Source organism: Phoca vitulina, unplaced genomic scaffold (assembly GCF_004348235.1).
Source record: "Phoca vitulina isolate PV1807 unplaced genomic scaffold, GSC_HSeal_1.0 scaffold8, whole genome shotgun sequence".
NCBI classification, from domain to species: domain Eukaryota; kingdom Metazoa; phylum Chordata; class Mammalia; order Carnivora; family Phocidae; genus Phoca; species Phoca vitulina.
Window position 1 is genome coordinate 52,943,290 of NW_022589711.1, and position 17,642 is coordinate 52,960,931.

The 17,642-nt window shown below is 35.9% G+C and overlaps 1 protein-coding gene across 2 annotated transcripts in view; it reads right to left on the reverse strand.

Annotated features, from left to right (window-relative positions):
* OSTN (osteocrin) overlaps nucleotides 1–17,642 on the reverse strand; it is a 53,713-nt gene that overhangs the window by 28,158 nt on the left and 7,913 nt on the right. For both annotated transcript variants that reach the window (XM_032406161.1, XM_032406163.1), the window contains exons 2-3: nucleotides 5,246–5,344; nucleotides 2,693–2,907 (exon numbers count right to left, since the gene is read on the reverse strand). In XM_032406161.1, the coding sequence (XP_032262052.1) occupies nucleotides 2,693–2,907; nucleotides 5,246–5,344 (314 nt within the window). The remainder of the gene's footprint in view (nucleotides 1–2,692; nucleotides 2,908–5,245; nucleotides 5,345–17,642) is intronic.

Here is a 17,642-nt window from a genome sequence, read left to right on the forward strand (position 1 = left end):
AACAGACACATACATCAATGGAGCAGAATAGAGAGCCCAGAAATGGACCCTCAACTCTATGGTCAGGTAATCTTCGACAAAGCAGGAAAGAATGTCCAATGGAAAAAAGACAGTCTCTTCAGCAAATGGTGTTGGGAAAACTGGACAGCCACATGCAGAAGAATGAAACTGGACCATTTCCTTACACCACACACAAAAATAGACTCAAAATGGTTGAAAGACCTAAATGTGAGACAGGAATCCATCAAAATCCTTGAGGAGAACACAGACAGCAACCTCTTCGACCTCAGCTGCAGCAACTTCTTCCTAGAAACATCGCCAAAGGCAAGGGAAGCAAGGGCAAAAATGAAACATTGGGACTTCATCAAGATAAAAAGCTTTTCACAGCAAAAGAAACAGTCAACAAAACCAAAAGACAACTGACAGAATGGGAGAACATATTTGCAAATGACATATCAGATAAAGGGCTAGTATCCAAAATCTATAAAGAACTTACCAAACTCAACACCCAAAGAACAAAGAATCCAATCAAGAAATGGGCAGAAGACATGAACAGACATTTCTGCAAAGAAGACATGCAAATGGCCAACAGTGAAAAAGTGCTCAACATCACTCGGCATCAGGGAAATCGAAATCAAAACCTCAATGAGATACCACCTCACACCAGTCAGAATGGCTAAAATTAAGTCAGGAAATGACCGATGTTGGACAGGATGTGGAGAAAGGGGAGCCTTCCCACACTGTTGGTGGGAATGCAAGCTGGTGCAGCCACTCTGGAAAACAATATGGAGGTTCCTCAAAAAGTTGAAAATAGAGCTACCCTATGACCCAGGATTGCACTACTGGGTATTTACCTCAAAGATACAAATGTAGTGGTCCAAAGGGGCCCATGCACCCCGATGTTTATAGCAGCAATGTCCACAATAGCCAAACTATGGAAAGAGCCTATATGTCCATCAACAGATGAATGGATAAAGAAGATGTGGTATATATATACAATGGAATATTATGGAGCCATCAAAAAATGAAATCTTGCCATTTGCAATGATGTGGCTAGAACAAGAGGGTATTAGGCTAATAAGTCAATCAGAGAAAGGCATGTATCATATAATCTCACTGATCTGAGAAATTTGAGAAACAAGACAGAGGATCATAGGGGAAGGGAGGGAAAGATGAAACAAGATGAAACCAGGGAGGGAGACAAATCATAAGAGACTCTTAATCTCAGGAAACAAACTGAGGGTTGCTGGAGTGGAGGGGGGTGGGAGGGATGAGGTGGCTGGATGATGGACATTGGGGAGGGTATGTGCTATGGTGAGCACTGTGAATTGTGTTAGAGTGAGAATCACAGACTCGTACCACTGAAACAAATAATACATTATGTGTTAGTAAAAAAAAAGGAAGAAGAAGAAGAAGAGAAGTCTAGCAAATCACATCCTGTATGCTGAGTCCTAGAGCACAGCAGAGACATCGGACTATGAACACACATGACAAGTCCCAGAGCTCCAAGTAAACAGGTGAGACTGGGGCAAAGACATGGAAGCAAGTGCATGACAAAATGGGGTGCCAGATGTTGAAATTCTTTGTAGGGTTTGCTGAGGAGTTTTCTTTTGTCTTGTAAGCAATGGGAACGTTTCACCAAAAGATTTTGGTGTTAATTGATCCCCCTGGTAGCAGAGCAGAGGATACATTGGTGCTAAAGAGGTAATGATGGTGGTAGAGGTGGAAATGAAGAAAGACTGGAGGAAAAAACAAATATGAAAATGATAATTTAGGCCAGAATTAAGAAAGCCTTAACGGGAAAAGATATTCTGGAGATATTTGAGATACAAAGCAAATGGGATTTGAAGAATTTCATGAAAAATGGAATGTTTAAAGTAAGCAAAAGGAATCCTAGTAAATTCCTCAGATTCCTGACCTTGGCAATTGGGTGGTCTCTTGTGACATTGCTAATATGAAATGTATGGCATCAGGAACAAAGACTGAGGAGGTAGAAGATGAATCAAGATCGAAACAACTGCTGATAGTCACTCAATGATTAAAGGGTGATTTAATTACTCTAATTCTATTATAATAACAGCTTACAAAGTACTCATTTGAGTTTTATGGAGATTAAGTAATTATCCACATTTTACAGATAAATAAGCTGAGGAGCACAGAAAGTAAGATACTTGTACAAGTCATATAGCTAGAAATGATCAGAAATTTGATTTAAACACATGTTTTCTGACTCCAAGTCCTAAGAGATCTTCACTACCTCTTGGTATATGAGAGTGGGCTCATTGACACATTCTGGAAAGCTCTGTATCATAGGTGAAAATAGAAATGGAGTTCTGGTTATCTCTGTTAAATTGAAGACTCAAGTGGCCATAACATTTATCCCATAATACACACACCCCCCTTCATCTCCCAATGCTGTAATGTCTTATAATAACTATTTTACATTTGCATGCAATGGAAGCTTCCTCAGGAAAATATGACAAGAATATTAATGCATACTGTAGCAGTCATTTTGCTTCCTAAACCATTATTTCCAAAATCATACTATTAAACTCACAAGTTAGCTAAAACACTGTCAAATATGTTTACCTACAAAGTTTTCATTATATTTTTTTATGTGGAATTCTGTTTCTGAAGTTGGAGTGGAAGAATTAAAAAAATAAAAATATTCCTCCTCCAAGAGTTCACTTACCTCTGTTTACCTTTATGATCAACAGAGCCAGCAGAGAGTCTGTCCAGGGGAGACCCAAAACCCGAGAAGCTCCTTTTCTTCTTTGTTTCAATTACATCATTCTCCAGAGACACAAGTTCATCAAGAAGCAAGAGTTTTGCTGCCAGATTAGTAGCTGATTTCTCTTCCCTGACTGTGGGCGGTGACTGCACATCTATGACTCCAGAATCAAAAGCCTATAGGGCAAGAAAGGTGATTCCATTTGTTCAGAAAAAGAAACCTGAAATATATATAATCATCTGCATTTGGCTTTTGCTAACTTTAGCTGACCTGCCTGTCATGAAACTTGATTTCTTATGGATTTATGTCTCTAGAAAAAGACTTATGGGGACAAAAATGCATAGAGATGAGGTATGTCTAAACACAATTAAAACAATACACACTCACACACACACACACACACACACACACACACACACAGGAAAAAAGGAAAAACTACAAGCCTGCCTCTAAAATTTAGTATATTAACTGATCATTCTTTTAGGTTCTTTCCCAGTAAGAGCTGCATCCTTCCTTATCATTCCCATAGCACTTTATCTATCTTTCTTCATTGTACTCATTACATTTTCCCTTGTATTAGATTGGTACAGTAAATTTGTATTGCTTGTTAGATTGTGAGTAACCTGAGGGCAATAACTATTTCTAATTAGTCTTTTATTCAATACTTAAGCCAGTATTTTGCTCATAGTTAGTACTCAGTAAATTTCTGAATATTTATTGAATGAATTTTGAAAATGCAAACCTCACACTATCTTTTCACCATTCATTCACACCTTATTGATTCAAGCCATTAAACACCCAGTATGTACCAGGTTCTGCATTAGACCTGAGGGATAAAAAAATGAACAAAATCCAGTCTCTGCTCTCAGGAAGCTTATTATCTCTTTCCATATGATGTATTACCACATGTTAATGAGTGTCTACAGTGAGTCAGAACTATCCCAATGACTTTATCCTCCTGTGTAAAATTTCTAGTTTGTTACGCATATTGCCACTTTGCACTGCATTCAAGACATAAAAGTGTGGGTGTCTTTTCCTTTCCTAATCCCGATCACAGCATTTTAAAAAGTGTTCCTATTAACTGTCTCTAGTCATTGTGGAGTCTGGGGGATATTACTTCTTTTCTAAGAAAGTGAGAATATTCCCCTGTGGGAAGAAACTAGCTCCAGGGACCTCCTTCCTGCCCCCCTGTATGTCACATTTCTCCTTGTGCTGGACTCTTGGTCTTGTCAAGACTCTTTTTCTTCACTTCCTTTCTTTCTTCTTAGATGATTTCTTCCATTCTCTTTCTATGTTCTTCATTTTCCCCAATAAAATGAAAGAGTGGCATTTTCCAAGCCTTTTCATCATTGGCTCCAGCAACTCTCTTGTGAAATACATGTAGTCTGATACCTTGACTCAAAGCTATTGAGCTTCCTCTTTCCTAAACCAACCAAATTTGCACTAAGTCTGGTCAGTTCTTCCTGGAAAAACTTTTGCTCTTGCTCTTTCTGATTCCCATCAGTAGTGACTTATATCAGCTCCTCTTCTCTGCTTAGTGTATATACACTCTTAATCACCTCATAACCTGCTTCTCTATCCCTTGTCTCCCCCTTTTCTCTTCTATCCTGAATACTGCCAAGAAGCTAATTATTGCAAACACGCTCTCATCTGGTAAAAAGAAAATAAGAAATCTCTCCTGGTTCTTGTTATTTATAATGCAGACTGCACAATGTCCACAGACTCCTCTTAAAATTTCAACGTCTATCACTCTCTTACATAAACTTGACAACATAGAAACTGGGGAAGGGAAGGATGCTATAATCATGAGAAAGAAACTCCAGAGAGCAGTAGACAAACTTTCAAAGGGCAAAGATAGGATATCTTTTATTATCTCTCAGTGCAACCTTCAAAAAATATGTTTTCATTCTTCCAACTGCCACACATATAAAATAGAGTTTTGTTCCTTTTTAAAGATACTCTTAATTAATCCTAAGGAAAAAAAAATCGTAGATCTCATGTAAAACTTTTCCTTCAGCAAGATGCATTTCAGATTCTCACTTGTTATTTACAAAGTACAGAGAACACTTTCCAATAAGATCAAATGAGCCAAATAAACATTTCTCTGTGTACTTTAGTCATGGCAGCAAGAAAACATTTGTATAGTCATACAAAGTTTGGCCAAAGCGACTCAAATTTTGACACGTAACAACTTCAAATTTCACACAAAAGCACTTCATCTTAATGTAATTGATTTAATTAAAAATATGGCTGAAATGATATTGAATTTTCTCTTAGTGCTTTTTTGTTCAAGGAATACACATCTTTATTAATTCCAGTTTATTTTTTGACATTCAGATAACTGGCCTTCTCTGAATCTACACTGAGGTCAAGACAATAGAAAAAAAATGTCTATTTCCTCGATTTTGTGTTATCAAGGCATCTCTCTATTTGTCAGCAGCACCTGCTTCTGATAAGTAGAACTGGCTTATGTTCATAAAAAAAAATATGGTCCCTTAAGCTAGTTTCCATTACCTCTGTTGCTACATCCACTGAGCGTACTTTTCCTGAACTCCACAGCATCAACATCACAGCCAGAATAAAATGTGTATTTGCCAATCTCCAGTCCAGCATCTGAGGGTCACATACATCAAGTCAACATTTATTACTTTGGCATATAAAGATAGAAAACAAAAGCTCCGGGAAAGCTTGTTAGATAGATGCAGGTGATAAACCAAATTTTTCAGCTTCTAGGTGCTGGAGTGATTCTCTGCAAAAATTAAGTAATACTTAATAGACGCTGTCAGTCTACTGGAATGAATTCTATTAAGGCTTCATTTCCATGGAAACCTAGGCTGGGGTTGTATAGCTATAATCATAATTCAAACCAACCGAAGTCTGAGAAATCTAGTTGTGTAATCTTATTCTTTGACTATGTAATCCAAGGATTATAACCTCATATATCCAGGGGAAATGTGTGAAATTGGCCAGGTTTTAGAAAATAAAGTCCAGCGAGGTCTGTGTGAACCTGAGAAAATGCACTGTGTCTAAAAACATTTAAATTCACAAATTCAAAACACCACATATCCAATAGACAAATATATTTATGCCCTTGTGTTATGTAAGGATTTCTTAAGATTCAAAAGGTGCAAAATGGAATATATTTTCAACATAATATATAAAAGAGAGATTAGCATTTGAAATATTTAAAAACTGATAAATAAAATTTTAAAAATAGCAATTAATTAACAATTAAGTAAAAAATGGACCAAAGTTATGAATGGGCATTTCATAGAAAAGGAAATAACCTAATGGAAAATAAACATCCAAAAAGACATCATCCAAAAATACATGCAACTTCTTTAATGCAAAAAAAGAGTGAGACATACATCAGATTGGCAAAAATACAAAGTGAACATTGCAAATATTAGAGTGGTGCTTGGAAACAGAAAAACACAAGTGATGCTGGTGGGGTTGGAAATGAATCCAATCATTTGGAGAAAACTGGACAATATCCAGAAAAGTTGAAAATGATCATGTCCTACCTATAACCCATGTATTTCACCTCTTGGTATGTATTCCAAAAGAACTCTTACATGTTTTTATGGAGACATGTATCTGAAAGTTCATAGACTCATTGTTTATCGTGGTAAAAACTGGAATCAATCCAAGTACTCTACTCAGGAGGAAATGGGTTTATCAATTGAGGTACATCCATAGTATGGCCTTAGAACAAATTACTTAAATATATCTGTATCTACTATTAAAACAAATGATTTAAATGTTATGTGTATTTACATGCATGGATTTCAAAGAAGCCACTTTGGGGGGAAATGGGAAGTTGTAAAACAATATATAAGACGTGCTACCATTTACCTAAATTGTGGATACACAAAGCAATTTTATGTATTTTGAAATCTATACACATATTAAAATATAGACCAATGGAACTTGATTCATGACTATGATTGCCTCTGTGGAGGGAGAGAATTAAATAAGATTGTGGGGGAGACATAGGGACTTAGTTTTGTTTGCTTACATTTTTTCAAAGATTTTATTTATTTATTTGACAGAGAGAGAGAGGCACAAGCAGGGGAAGTGGCAGGTAGTGGGAGAGGGAGAAGCAGGCTCCCCGCTGAGGACAGAGCTCAATCTCAGGACCCTGGGATCATGGACCTAAGCCGAAGGAGACACTTAACCAACTGAGCTACCCAGGCACCCCAGGACTTAGTTTTAATCTATCTATCTATCATCTATCTATCTATCATCTATCTATCTATCTATCTATCATCATCTATCTATCTATTTTAAAGCAAATATGTCTAAATAGCACATTTGTTAATTCTGTGTAGCAATCACAAAGATATATCATTTATACATTTATGATTTTTTACATTAAAAAAACCACTATACAGACAATTAAAGCTAATCTATGGTCCATACTGTGTCTTCTAGATGTCAATTTGACTGCTGGAAAAGGGGAGGCATTGCCTGGTTTAGGGAAGATTACAGGCTGTGGGTTACAATAGAATGGGCCTGACTTCACCACTTGGTACATGGTATTGGAAAAGTCTCCCCCAACCACCCGCCCAACCAGGTCATACATTATGAATGAGAAGTCTCAGTAAACTTTTATGTCCATAAAAAATCATTTGGAAAGCTGCTGGGATCAAAAAGGATGGGATGCTTAGATGGATCTGAAGAACTGGATTTGAGTCTCCTTGTGGCTTTAGCATTAGTGATGTTGGATGTGCATCATTTAATCTACTTGAGCTTTATTTTTAGTATTCATGAAGCAAGGAGTAATTCTCACCTCAAAAGAACTTTGAGAGGATTGAATTGATTCATGTAAACTTCTTTATCCCATAATATATTTATAATTTTAAGTGAAAGAACACTGATGAGGTATTACTAAGTATTTCTTTAGTAACTACATTTGCTTTGGTGTGACCCAAGATTTTTTTATGACACTTCCTTATAATACTGTTACTGTGAAACCTCGGTGTAGATTTTAGCAATAAAGATTAGCAGCTAGAATATAGACAAATAAGTGTTTTATAGAGACAGGGTAGTATCTGTGTTAACCATGTCTATTAACATTTAAAATAAGCATAAACATATTTTAGCATTGTTGATAACATTTATCGAGTATAATTTTAATTTTCATGTTATGTAGTCTAAACTAGTTCTTCAGTATGCCACCAATAAATATTTTGAACTCTTGTAATGTTACTCACTAGTTACTTCTCTATATTCCACCCTTTCTGGAAGGGGGCAGTAAATTCTGTGTTCTCTTTCTGACAAATTGATATCTGAACTGAGTATTTTTGTAAGTATCAAAAAACAATAAATCATGACTATGAGTCTAAATTGAGACAGTAGAAAAATAACAAGAAAGAATGAAACAGTTATCTAATAAAAATACCAACAAAAAGCACATTACCTATTCTTTAGAATATCTGACACAGAATCATATTTTTTTCCTTCTGATTATGCTGGTGTCTCTAACTTTCCTCAATGTAAAGGAAGATATATCAAAACTTTAACTCTTTTAAAAATGATTTCATATTGCTGGCATATCTTTTTTTTTTTTTAAATAGCTCTCTCATTCAATCAAAGATAAACTACAGTTGTCATGTTTTTCTTCCTCATTTTTTATCATGTTAAAAACAGGTTACAAAGTGTGAAATGGCCCAATTTTATAAGCCTTTCCATGCGGATTTCCTTTAACTATTTTTATGTACATTTTACAAACCAGGTTATTATAAATGGCACAGGATGATGGGCATTTATAATATTGATGATTATGTTTGAGGCATATATTTTTGTGCTTGGGTGTATATAGGAAAAAAGTCGTAATGTATCATCTTACAGATAACCACATCCTGATTATTTGGATAGGGAGATGTAAAAATAAATGCTGAGTTTAAATACACACATTTAATGGTTTAAACCCATGCTTGTAGCCAGTTAACCAAAAGGCCAAGTTCCTAAATATGGCAGTTGGTACACTAATGAAAACAAACACCCTGGCACCTGCCACACAAAAGACATTTGATTAACTCGAAACTTGATTGCCACAAAATTAGAAACAGAGGAAATTATAGGGAGGGAAGGAAAAGAGTAGGTTCAGCTCCATTTCCCTATTTTGTTGATAGTGGATAAATATAGCCTATGATTTAAAATCTAGTTGGCCCCATGTACACTCCAAATCACAGAAAGAACGCTGAAGGATGTTCATTGTAGGGATACACCAGAGTGGAGATGTTTGCAATGTTTTCAGGACATCAGTAATTTGGATTGAGTGATTTTTGAATAATATTCCTCTGGTTAGTGAGGAGCTTCAAAAGAGACAGTGAGCGTGGGATCTGCCTCACAAAATTTGGTGCTTACTTCATTCATTGTCAGCCAATTGGTCTACTATGTTCTTGCATTTTCACATTTTAAATAATACTGCTGAATAAACAAACATTCACATTGTGTAACTTCTCAACCTTTGTTTTAAAGACTTTTCCGCATGTCAGAATTATATCCCAAAGGAATCCTTCAAACTTAGCTGGAGTGGCAATGGAGGGAGCAAGATGGGGTGGGGGGGAGAAAGCGGGTAAAGTTTTGTCATTTAAGTTTGGGAAGCAACATATATTGTATATTCCCTAAAGGAACATTGAGCGTGCATTTTGACATATTAAAGGCTCTGAACGAACAGTAGCAAAGAAATTATTTAATTATATTTAGGCTAGAATTAAATGAGCATTCTGTTAAAATGAGGAAAGATGTTTCATTGTTGAGAATCTGTGAGGTAATGAGTCATTGTTATTATTAAAAAAAAAAAATCTCTCCTGTGGGCTGGGATGGAAAAAAAGAAAAGATCGAGAACCACAGATCTAAAAGAGAAAGCAAACAGGAACCACAGATCTAAAAGAGAAAGCAAACAGGAATGAGGGGAGGTGTTAGAGTGAGAGGGTAAGCTGAAAAGAAAAACAATGTGAGCCAATATCTGATCATAAGCATTTTTTTAATCACACTTTTAAACTATCTATTTTGAGGGTGGTGTTGAAGAAAAACACACTACTTTCGTGATTAAGAAAATTTCTCTTCAACTTGAGACTTTATCATTAATGTCTGACTTATGGATAGTAGATCTATTAGAAAGTCTCAAGAGTACTGAGTTTGGGTGTGAACCTTGGTAATTTTGGGCATTTTTAATTTACCCTAGTTACTTGATTGGAAATACTCAAAGTAGACTTTACTGCACCCTTATTTTCAACAAAAGCTAAAAACAAAGGGCTTAAAGATAAAGGATAAAGAACTTACAAACTAATTAAACTTTTATATTTTTTTAAGTGAGATTTAATAAGACATGTTGTAAAGGGTCCCTAGTTCTGACACTATGAAATAACTGTGTGCGCCTACCCACTGCGCTGCTCACTATCTTCTTAGAAAGCGATGGTGGGCTTCTAAGCAATTGGTGAGTCAGCTTGGCCCTGAGTAATTCTGTGAAACAGAGTAAGTTCAGTGTGCCCTGTACCTTGCTCCATAAGTTATAGTCACCCAGGTCCTTTTGTTAACAAAGGAAGGCTTCAGGAAGAGTCGATAACAGAGTGGCTATCATTTTTTATTTCAAAAGAGGACCTAAAAGGGACAATGCTTAACACAAAGTCTGTGTGGCTCACTGGAACAGAAAAAGACCTGCTCCAGATCTGGGGAGACTCAGTCCCTGCCTTGGCTTGACCATATTGCTTGGACAAACCCTTTCCTCTCTAGGCCGAGTGAAATGGGCTTGGTCTAAATGAACACTAATGTTGCTTGTAGCTTTTTAAAAGTCTGTTGGCTTTTTAAAAGTCTGCTGGCTCTTTTCTGGTGTAAGTGCAGACATCGTAGGTAATGATAATAGTTGGTGCAAGTTTAGCTAGTAAGGCCTTCTGCTGTCCCTCAAGTCAGCCAGTCTGTGCATAAGATTGCATCTAGGTTTGGACATAAACACATTCCTCTTGAATTTAAAACATTTCCAGCTGGAAAAGGAGGGCCTCCAAATCTTTCATTTTAAGATGTCATTTATAGTAAGAGATCTCATTTTATATGTGTATTTTAAAAGAAAAAAATGCTACGATTTATACTTGACATGCTATCAAGTATAAGACTCATTCCAATTTCCAAGATGTTAAAATGTGCATCAGAATGGACGACATATGGTTATTTCAAATGCTTACTTGTTTTTTTTTTTACTTTGTTTTTTTGTCATGTTTAAGTCATTATGCTCAGTATTTTAAAAATATAACTCTCTTAGTCAATAAATAGGTATTCAACAACATCAGGAAAATATTTCTGCGATGGTGAGGAAAAAGCTCAGAATTAGATTTGAAGGGTAGAGAAAATTGTCTTTGCTGTGCTATTTATTGGTTTGGTGACCCTGAACAAGATGCTTAAGTTATCAAAATTGTCTAATAAAACTCACTTTATGAATTTACAACATTTCAATTTTAGTTAATTGAAAGTTATTTAATTAATTTACAAGTAGCCTAAACATTATGGATTTGGTTTAGGATTGCCAAATAAGAGCAATAAGTGTATTTAATCTTTTTTTTAAAGATTATTTATTTATTTATTTGACAGAGAGAGAGACAGCAAGAGAGGGAACACAACCAGGGGAGAGTGGGAGAGGGAGAAGCATACTCCCCGCTGAGCAGGCAGCCCGATGCGGGACTCGATCCCAGGACCCTGGGATCATGACCTGAGCTGAAGGCAGACGCTTAACGACTGAGCCACCCAGGCGCCCCGTGTATTTAATCTTATATTTGATATTATTTACTGAAAATGTATAAAGATATAATTATTTATGAAAAAAAACACCCTATCAGTTTTATTCTTATTTTATGATAGGTAAAAACTTTTCAATGGGAACTTTAAATTGTACATAAAAAGTTTTGTAACCTATAAGATACTGTGAAAAGATTAATTACATGGTATCAAGGGGATTATAATTGAGCTGAAGGCAGATCTTTGAAGCCAAATCCTTCCAGGGAACATAAAGCTTATACTCAAAAACTAGATAGGGAACTGAAAATTTGGGGGCATTGATAAAGACAATCTGCAACACTTATTTTAAACAATCAAGAGCTGCAACATTTATGTTAAACAACCAAGAGATATATTACAGTTTGACATTATACAGATAATTTTGATATTTCAACGAGTGGCAATATTTGAACAGAGTGGTAAGAAGGTTGCTACCAGTTTTCTTTGAAGAGTGAAGTAGCCAGGTCTGCTGGAAGGCAGAGACTCGGACCAGTTGAGTTTGGGGTCTCTTCCTTCCTGGAGCTTCAATTCCCCTGCCTCTGGTGAATTTGGCCCCACAAACAAGAGAACTCAGTGTAGCTGTGGCACTTAGAACTTTAGGAGTGGGGAATTGCTTTCAGATCCTCATAAATAAAAGACTTAAAATCACTGAAGATCTTCACCCCAAAGCAGTTTGAATTCCAAGTTGTAGCTTCTGTCAATTAATATATATATGTCATCTATGTCATCCTCACAAAAATACATCAGAGAAAAATGCTTGTGTTGCTGAGACATTTATTTGAAATTCTCTTTGTAAAATTTGTTATTTTTAGTAAATTGTGTGGTGGGTATTTTGCTTTATGTTTTGAGTATGATTCTAAAAGAAAGGTCCAAATTGAGACAGCAGTTTAACACTTCCCATTTTTTTTGTTTTAATTAAAATATTGGGAACATGTTCTTTCTCATTTCTCATTGCTCTTCAGTCAGCAATAGCACGTTTTCCAAAATCACAGAGCCAGTTAGAAGAGCCAGAAAAACAACTTGATTTTCAGACTCTCAGTTTCATGCTCCTTCAAGTATAACTGATTTGTAAAAGTCTAAAACATTTTTCCGTCTCCAAAACAAACTGATTATAAAGTAAAATGTTTAAGAATGACGTGTTCTTCATGTGGCAAGCACCTGCCTTTTTAAAGGACTTTCCCTGAATGCTATGAATCAGGAAGAATGAATTTACTTCTATACATGTGTTAATTGATTTTATTCTATTTGGCACCCTTTTCATTCTATTTTAGACACTATTGCCTTCGAAAATTTCAAAAATTTTGTTGTTAAATCTCTTTTTTGCTTGGTTGGAATTTTCAATCATACTACTAGTCTCTTTGTTGCAAAAATTTAAGAAGGAAATCTACAATGACACTTTAAAGGAAAATTGCATTACTAAAAAGCCCAGGTAAATATATTTAACAAAGTATTTAGAGTCAACATGATGTGCTGAATGAATGAATATATGAATGAAGCAGCCTTATGTGGGAGGTAAATAGGAATGCCGAGCAGATATTAACATTCCAGCTTTATTGATACGGAAACCAAGGCTTAGAGAAGGGAAGAGATTTGCCCAAGTTGTACAACCACAGTGATATGTGATAAAGTTCATGCCAGAATCCCAGTAAGTCCATTAATGTTTCACATTTCAGATTCTCATTCTAATGAAAGCAACATGAATCAATATTCTCCAATAATTATCCCAGTAGAGTTAAAGATTTCTCCTTATTGAACATTAATTTGTGCTTAGATCCCTGAATTAATGCAAGTTTCTTGAAATAAAACGATGTCACCTGGAAATAGAAAAAACTTTAGTGTATGATTGTATACAATTCTGGTAAGGGGATTTGTGGTTTAATTCTAATGCTTTATAATGAGAAAAACAAGAATCTTTAAAATTATGGATAGGGAAAAGCTGGTAGCATTGTGCATAAATGTGCTGCTTGGCCATTTGAAACATGGAGAATTTTCATCTGGCATAAAAAGGATTTCAAAGGATAAATGCAATTAAAGATGGCACAGATAAACCTCAGGATATTGTGGAATGTTACCACCTCCTTTACCTTTCACCCCATTTTGTACCTACATATAATATTTAGTAAGAATATTAACTTACATTTTAATTACATTAAACTAGCCAATATAATCAAATAAAAATACTGTCTAAAATGTACATGAAGGGCCAAAAATATGAATTTTATCATACTCAAAAGGATGCACTTATTAGGCAGATACTATATATCAAGCACCAGGAATATAAAAGTGAGTAAGACACCCTCCCTGTCCTCCAGTTGCTCACAGCCTGGTCAACGTGGAGACCCCTCAACCACTTGCCCTGCCCCGGGATTTCTTACTGCAACACCAGACTCTTCCTGGAATGCTTCTATTTCTTTCAAGTACAATTGTTGTAAGTAACCATTTTTAAACATTTGCATAGTACATTATTATTTTGAAATTAATTTATCTCCTTTTATCACCACATCAATCATGCTAGATCTACATGAAAAATATTATAATTGTACTTTTTAAAAATAAATGTACTGAGATAAGCTGAGTTACTTTAGAATACTGGTATCCTAACTCCCTGTACTGCATGTATACTTTTTTTTTTTTAAGATATTTTATTTTTATTTGTCAGAAAGAGAGAGAGAGTGCAGAAGCAGAGGGAGGGGCAGGCAGAGGGAGAAGCAGGATCCCTGCTGAGCAGGGAACCTGATGCAGGGCTCGATTCCAAGACCCTGGGATCATGATCTGAGCCCTAGGCAGACACTCAACCAGCTGAGCCGCCCACCCGTCCCACATGTATACTCTCTAATACAACGAAGTCAATTACTAGAAAGAGGTCAGTCTTTAGGTTATACAGATATGGATATGACTACTGACCGGGCATGCTACCTAGCCTCTCCGTTTTAATATTTTCATCAGGAATATGGGGCAAAGGTTTACTTTGTGGTTTATTATAAGGATTATGAATAATACAAGTGACTAACACAAATTAATTATGCAAATAATAGCTATCATTCTCCTGATATTTCCTTCTAAATCTGGCAACTTAACAAAATATGTCATACTACTTTTTTATGTTATGAAAAATATTTTTTTATCCTTGTTCATTTTAAGGAACAAAATCACTTGAAATCTAGAATTATGACAAAGTGATAGAAAATAAATTATAATAAAATAATATTGAGTGAGGGAAGACATCTCACCAGAGTTACAAGTGGCAACCACTCCAACATTTGGTGTTACAGTATATTATGCATTATCATTAATTTCAGCCATAATATTTCTATAAAATATTACTATGAAAATATTAACATACACCAGAATATCGTAATGGGAAGAAAACAAAGGGAATTAATCTCAGTTATACTCAAAACATAATTATTCAAGTCTAATTCTAGTAATAAAAGTGAATTTTTAATTGAATTTTAATATAATTTTATATGATACATATTATATTTTTTAGTTCATAAGATATCTTTATTGATTGTTTTTTAAAAAATTTTCTATGTTGTTAGGATCATGATTTTCACAGAGTTTTTGTGATATTGACAGTATAGCGTAGCATAATCAGCTGTGCCACGAAAGCAGAACCACCATGGGCATTATGGGAATGAAGGATCTCGTCACTGGAACTAGACCTTACACAGCATCGGAAGAGCTGGGAAGGGATGGACTATAGAGAAGGCAGAGGAAGAGAGCATGCCTCATGGAGCCCTGGTGTGGATAGAAAAGTCAGAGCTTACAGGGAAATGCAACCACCAAAGTGGTCCCATGGGAACCACAGCTCTGACTTGGTGGGTCAACAGCAAAGTTGCCATTGGTGGCATGGATGATATTTTAAAAGTGCATTTTCTTAGGGGCGCCTGGGTGGCTCAGTCGGTTAAGCATTTGCCTTTGGCTTAGGTCATGATCCCAGGGTCCTGGGATGGAGCCCCACATCGGGCTCCCTGCTCTGCGGGGAGTCTGCTTCTCCCTCTGCCTGCATCTTCCCTTGCTTGTGTGTGTGCTCTCTGTCAAATATAAATAAAATCTTAAAAAATAAATAAATAAAATTGCATTTTCCACATGGCTACAGCCTTATGCGTCATGGGAACATAGAATTTTAGAAAGGGAGGGGATGTTCATTGGAAACTGTCAAATTTAACACTCTCAACAGATGGAGAGAGTGAGGCTCAGAGACAGTTAAGCTGGCCAAGGGGATGGAGATGAAGGAGAGATTTAAGAAGGACAAAGAAGAGGAGGGAGCAGGGTGAGGCATGGTGGAGGAACTGTTCCTGTGGGAGCAGCCTAGTGCTGAGGCCTGAGCTGGTGGGACATTGATAAGGGTAAGGCTGGGCAACAGCCAGTTCAAGCCAACCAAGGCACCGGGCAATTACTGGCAGGTGATCCTAACCACTGCTCTGGAGAGGTACCCTGAGAACTATCTGGCAAAGAAGAGGGAGGGCTCAGTTAAAAGAGACCTCTAAATCAGAGACATCTCAAGTACAGGGGAGTTGGCCTGTGTAGAGAGGTGCCCAGGGCTAGGAGGGAACTTGGGGCTCATCTTTTATTACTTCCCGGTCTCCAGGGGAGAATGAAGGCTGAGTGAAAGGTGCTGAAGTCAGGATTGGGATTAGAAGTCTGGTTTCCTGACCCCAAAACTTGTGTTCCTCTGAGGGCGCCAAAGTCTCTAAGCAAAGGTTGTCTGGTAGGTAGGGATGTCAGTAGATGAAATATAGGCAAGAAGATTAAATTAGGTGATATGTAAAGATTAACCCCAAGATAGTGTGAAACTGAGTCTTCATTCTCTAATATAGGAAAACTGGCTGATGTGGGAACTTCCCTTGCTCATTCTCCCACTCAGTATCCCTGGTACTTCCAGTTGTTTTGTCTCTTTCCATAATAACAGGATATTATTGAGCCCTACTCTGTGCTTAAGATTTGCCTGAAGTTATAAACTACATAGTGACAGAGTTGGGACAATATTTTGGGACCGCTTACTTTGAGTTCTATTCCTTTGGTACAAGTTCAATTAGTCTAATTTTATTAATCAAAGGTTCAAATCATTGAAAGTATTTGAATAAGAAGTTAAAATTGTAGTCTTGAGGACCCTAAATCTAGTCTACTAAACATATTTGCTTCTCTACTGTCCATGACTCATTATATAGGAATCAATTCAAAACTCTGAGAAATAAGGGAGAGAAACAAATGTCAACTTTAAATACCTTATTGAGTGACACCACAGTGCAATTCATTTACGAAGAGGAGACTTGAATTCATATCCATGGGAGAGTTTCCTTAGAAAAATTCTGGGAGAGTGCTGAAGACCAGTACCAAAGTAAAGAGAACACACACCGTGCCTGATGTTTTCGGGGAGACTTATCCATTTTATAGCTTATATGGGCATTAAAATTATCATAAATTATTGTTAAAATTATTTAATTTCTAGAAAGATAACTTAGAAACAAATAACTATCACATTCCTAAACCTATAGCAGCTGTCATTATAATTTGAAGGACCAATATTTTGCATTTGTAAAACTGAATTTACTGAGTGTACACTATTCCCATGGATCAAAACCTGAAGCAAAGTTTTAAATTTGTTCTTAAACATAATTCAAATGTATGTTTCAAATTAACTCTTAATTCAATCATTTAATGGCAAGAGCACTTCAAATACAAAAGAATACAAAAATACAAAATAGTGATTTAAGTCTACTTTAAACTGTTATTAATATCATACTTGTATATTTGAGTTTTACAAGAAAAAACAGAGGATACTCTAGGTTCGATGAATATAGAATACTGACTTTAGAATTTGATTAATTTAGGGATATTTCTTAAGCTCCAACTTTGATAGAAATAAAGATAAGAGAAAACCTTTCTTTTCTACCTAGGCTTTTAAAAGTAGACCACTTTTATACACTTAAACATTTACTAAATTGGACATCTTCGATGAAAGCAAAATTAATACTAGTAACATATACAGAGAATCATCATCTTGAATTGTCTCTCTCTTTGTTTTGAAACGGGAAACAAAAGCAACAAATAATCTAATAAATATGAAATGTCTGAACAATTAGCTCCACCTTAATTTTGTATTGCAAAAATATCTTCTTAGATTTTCTAC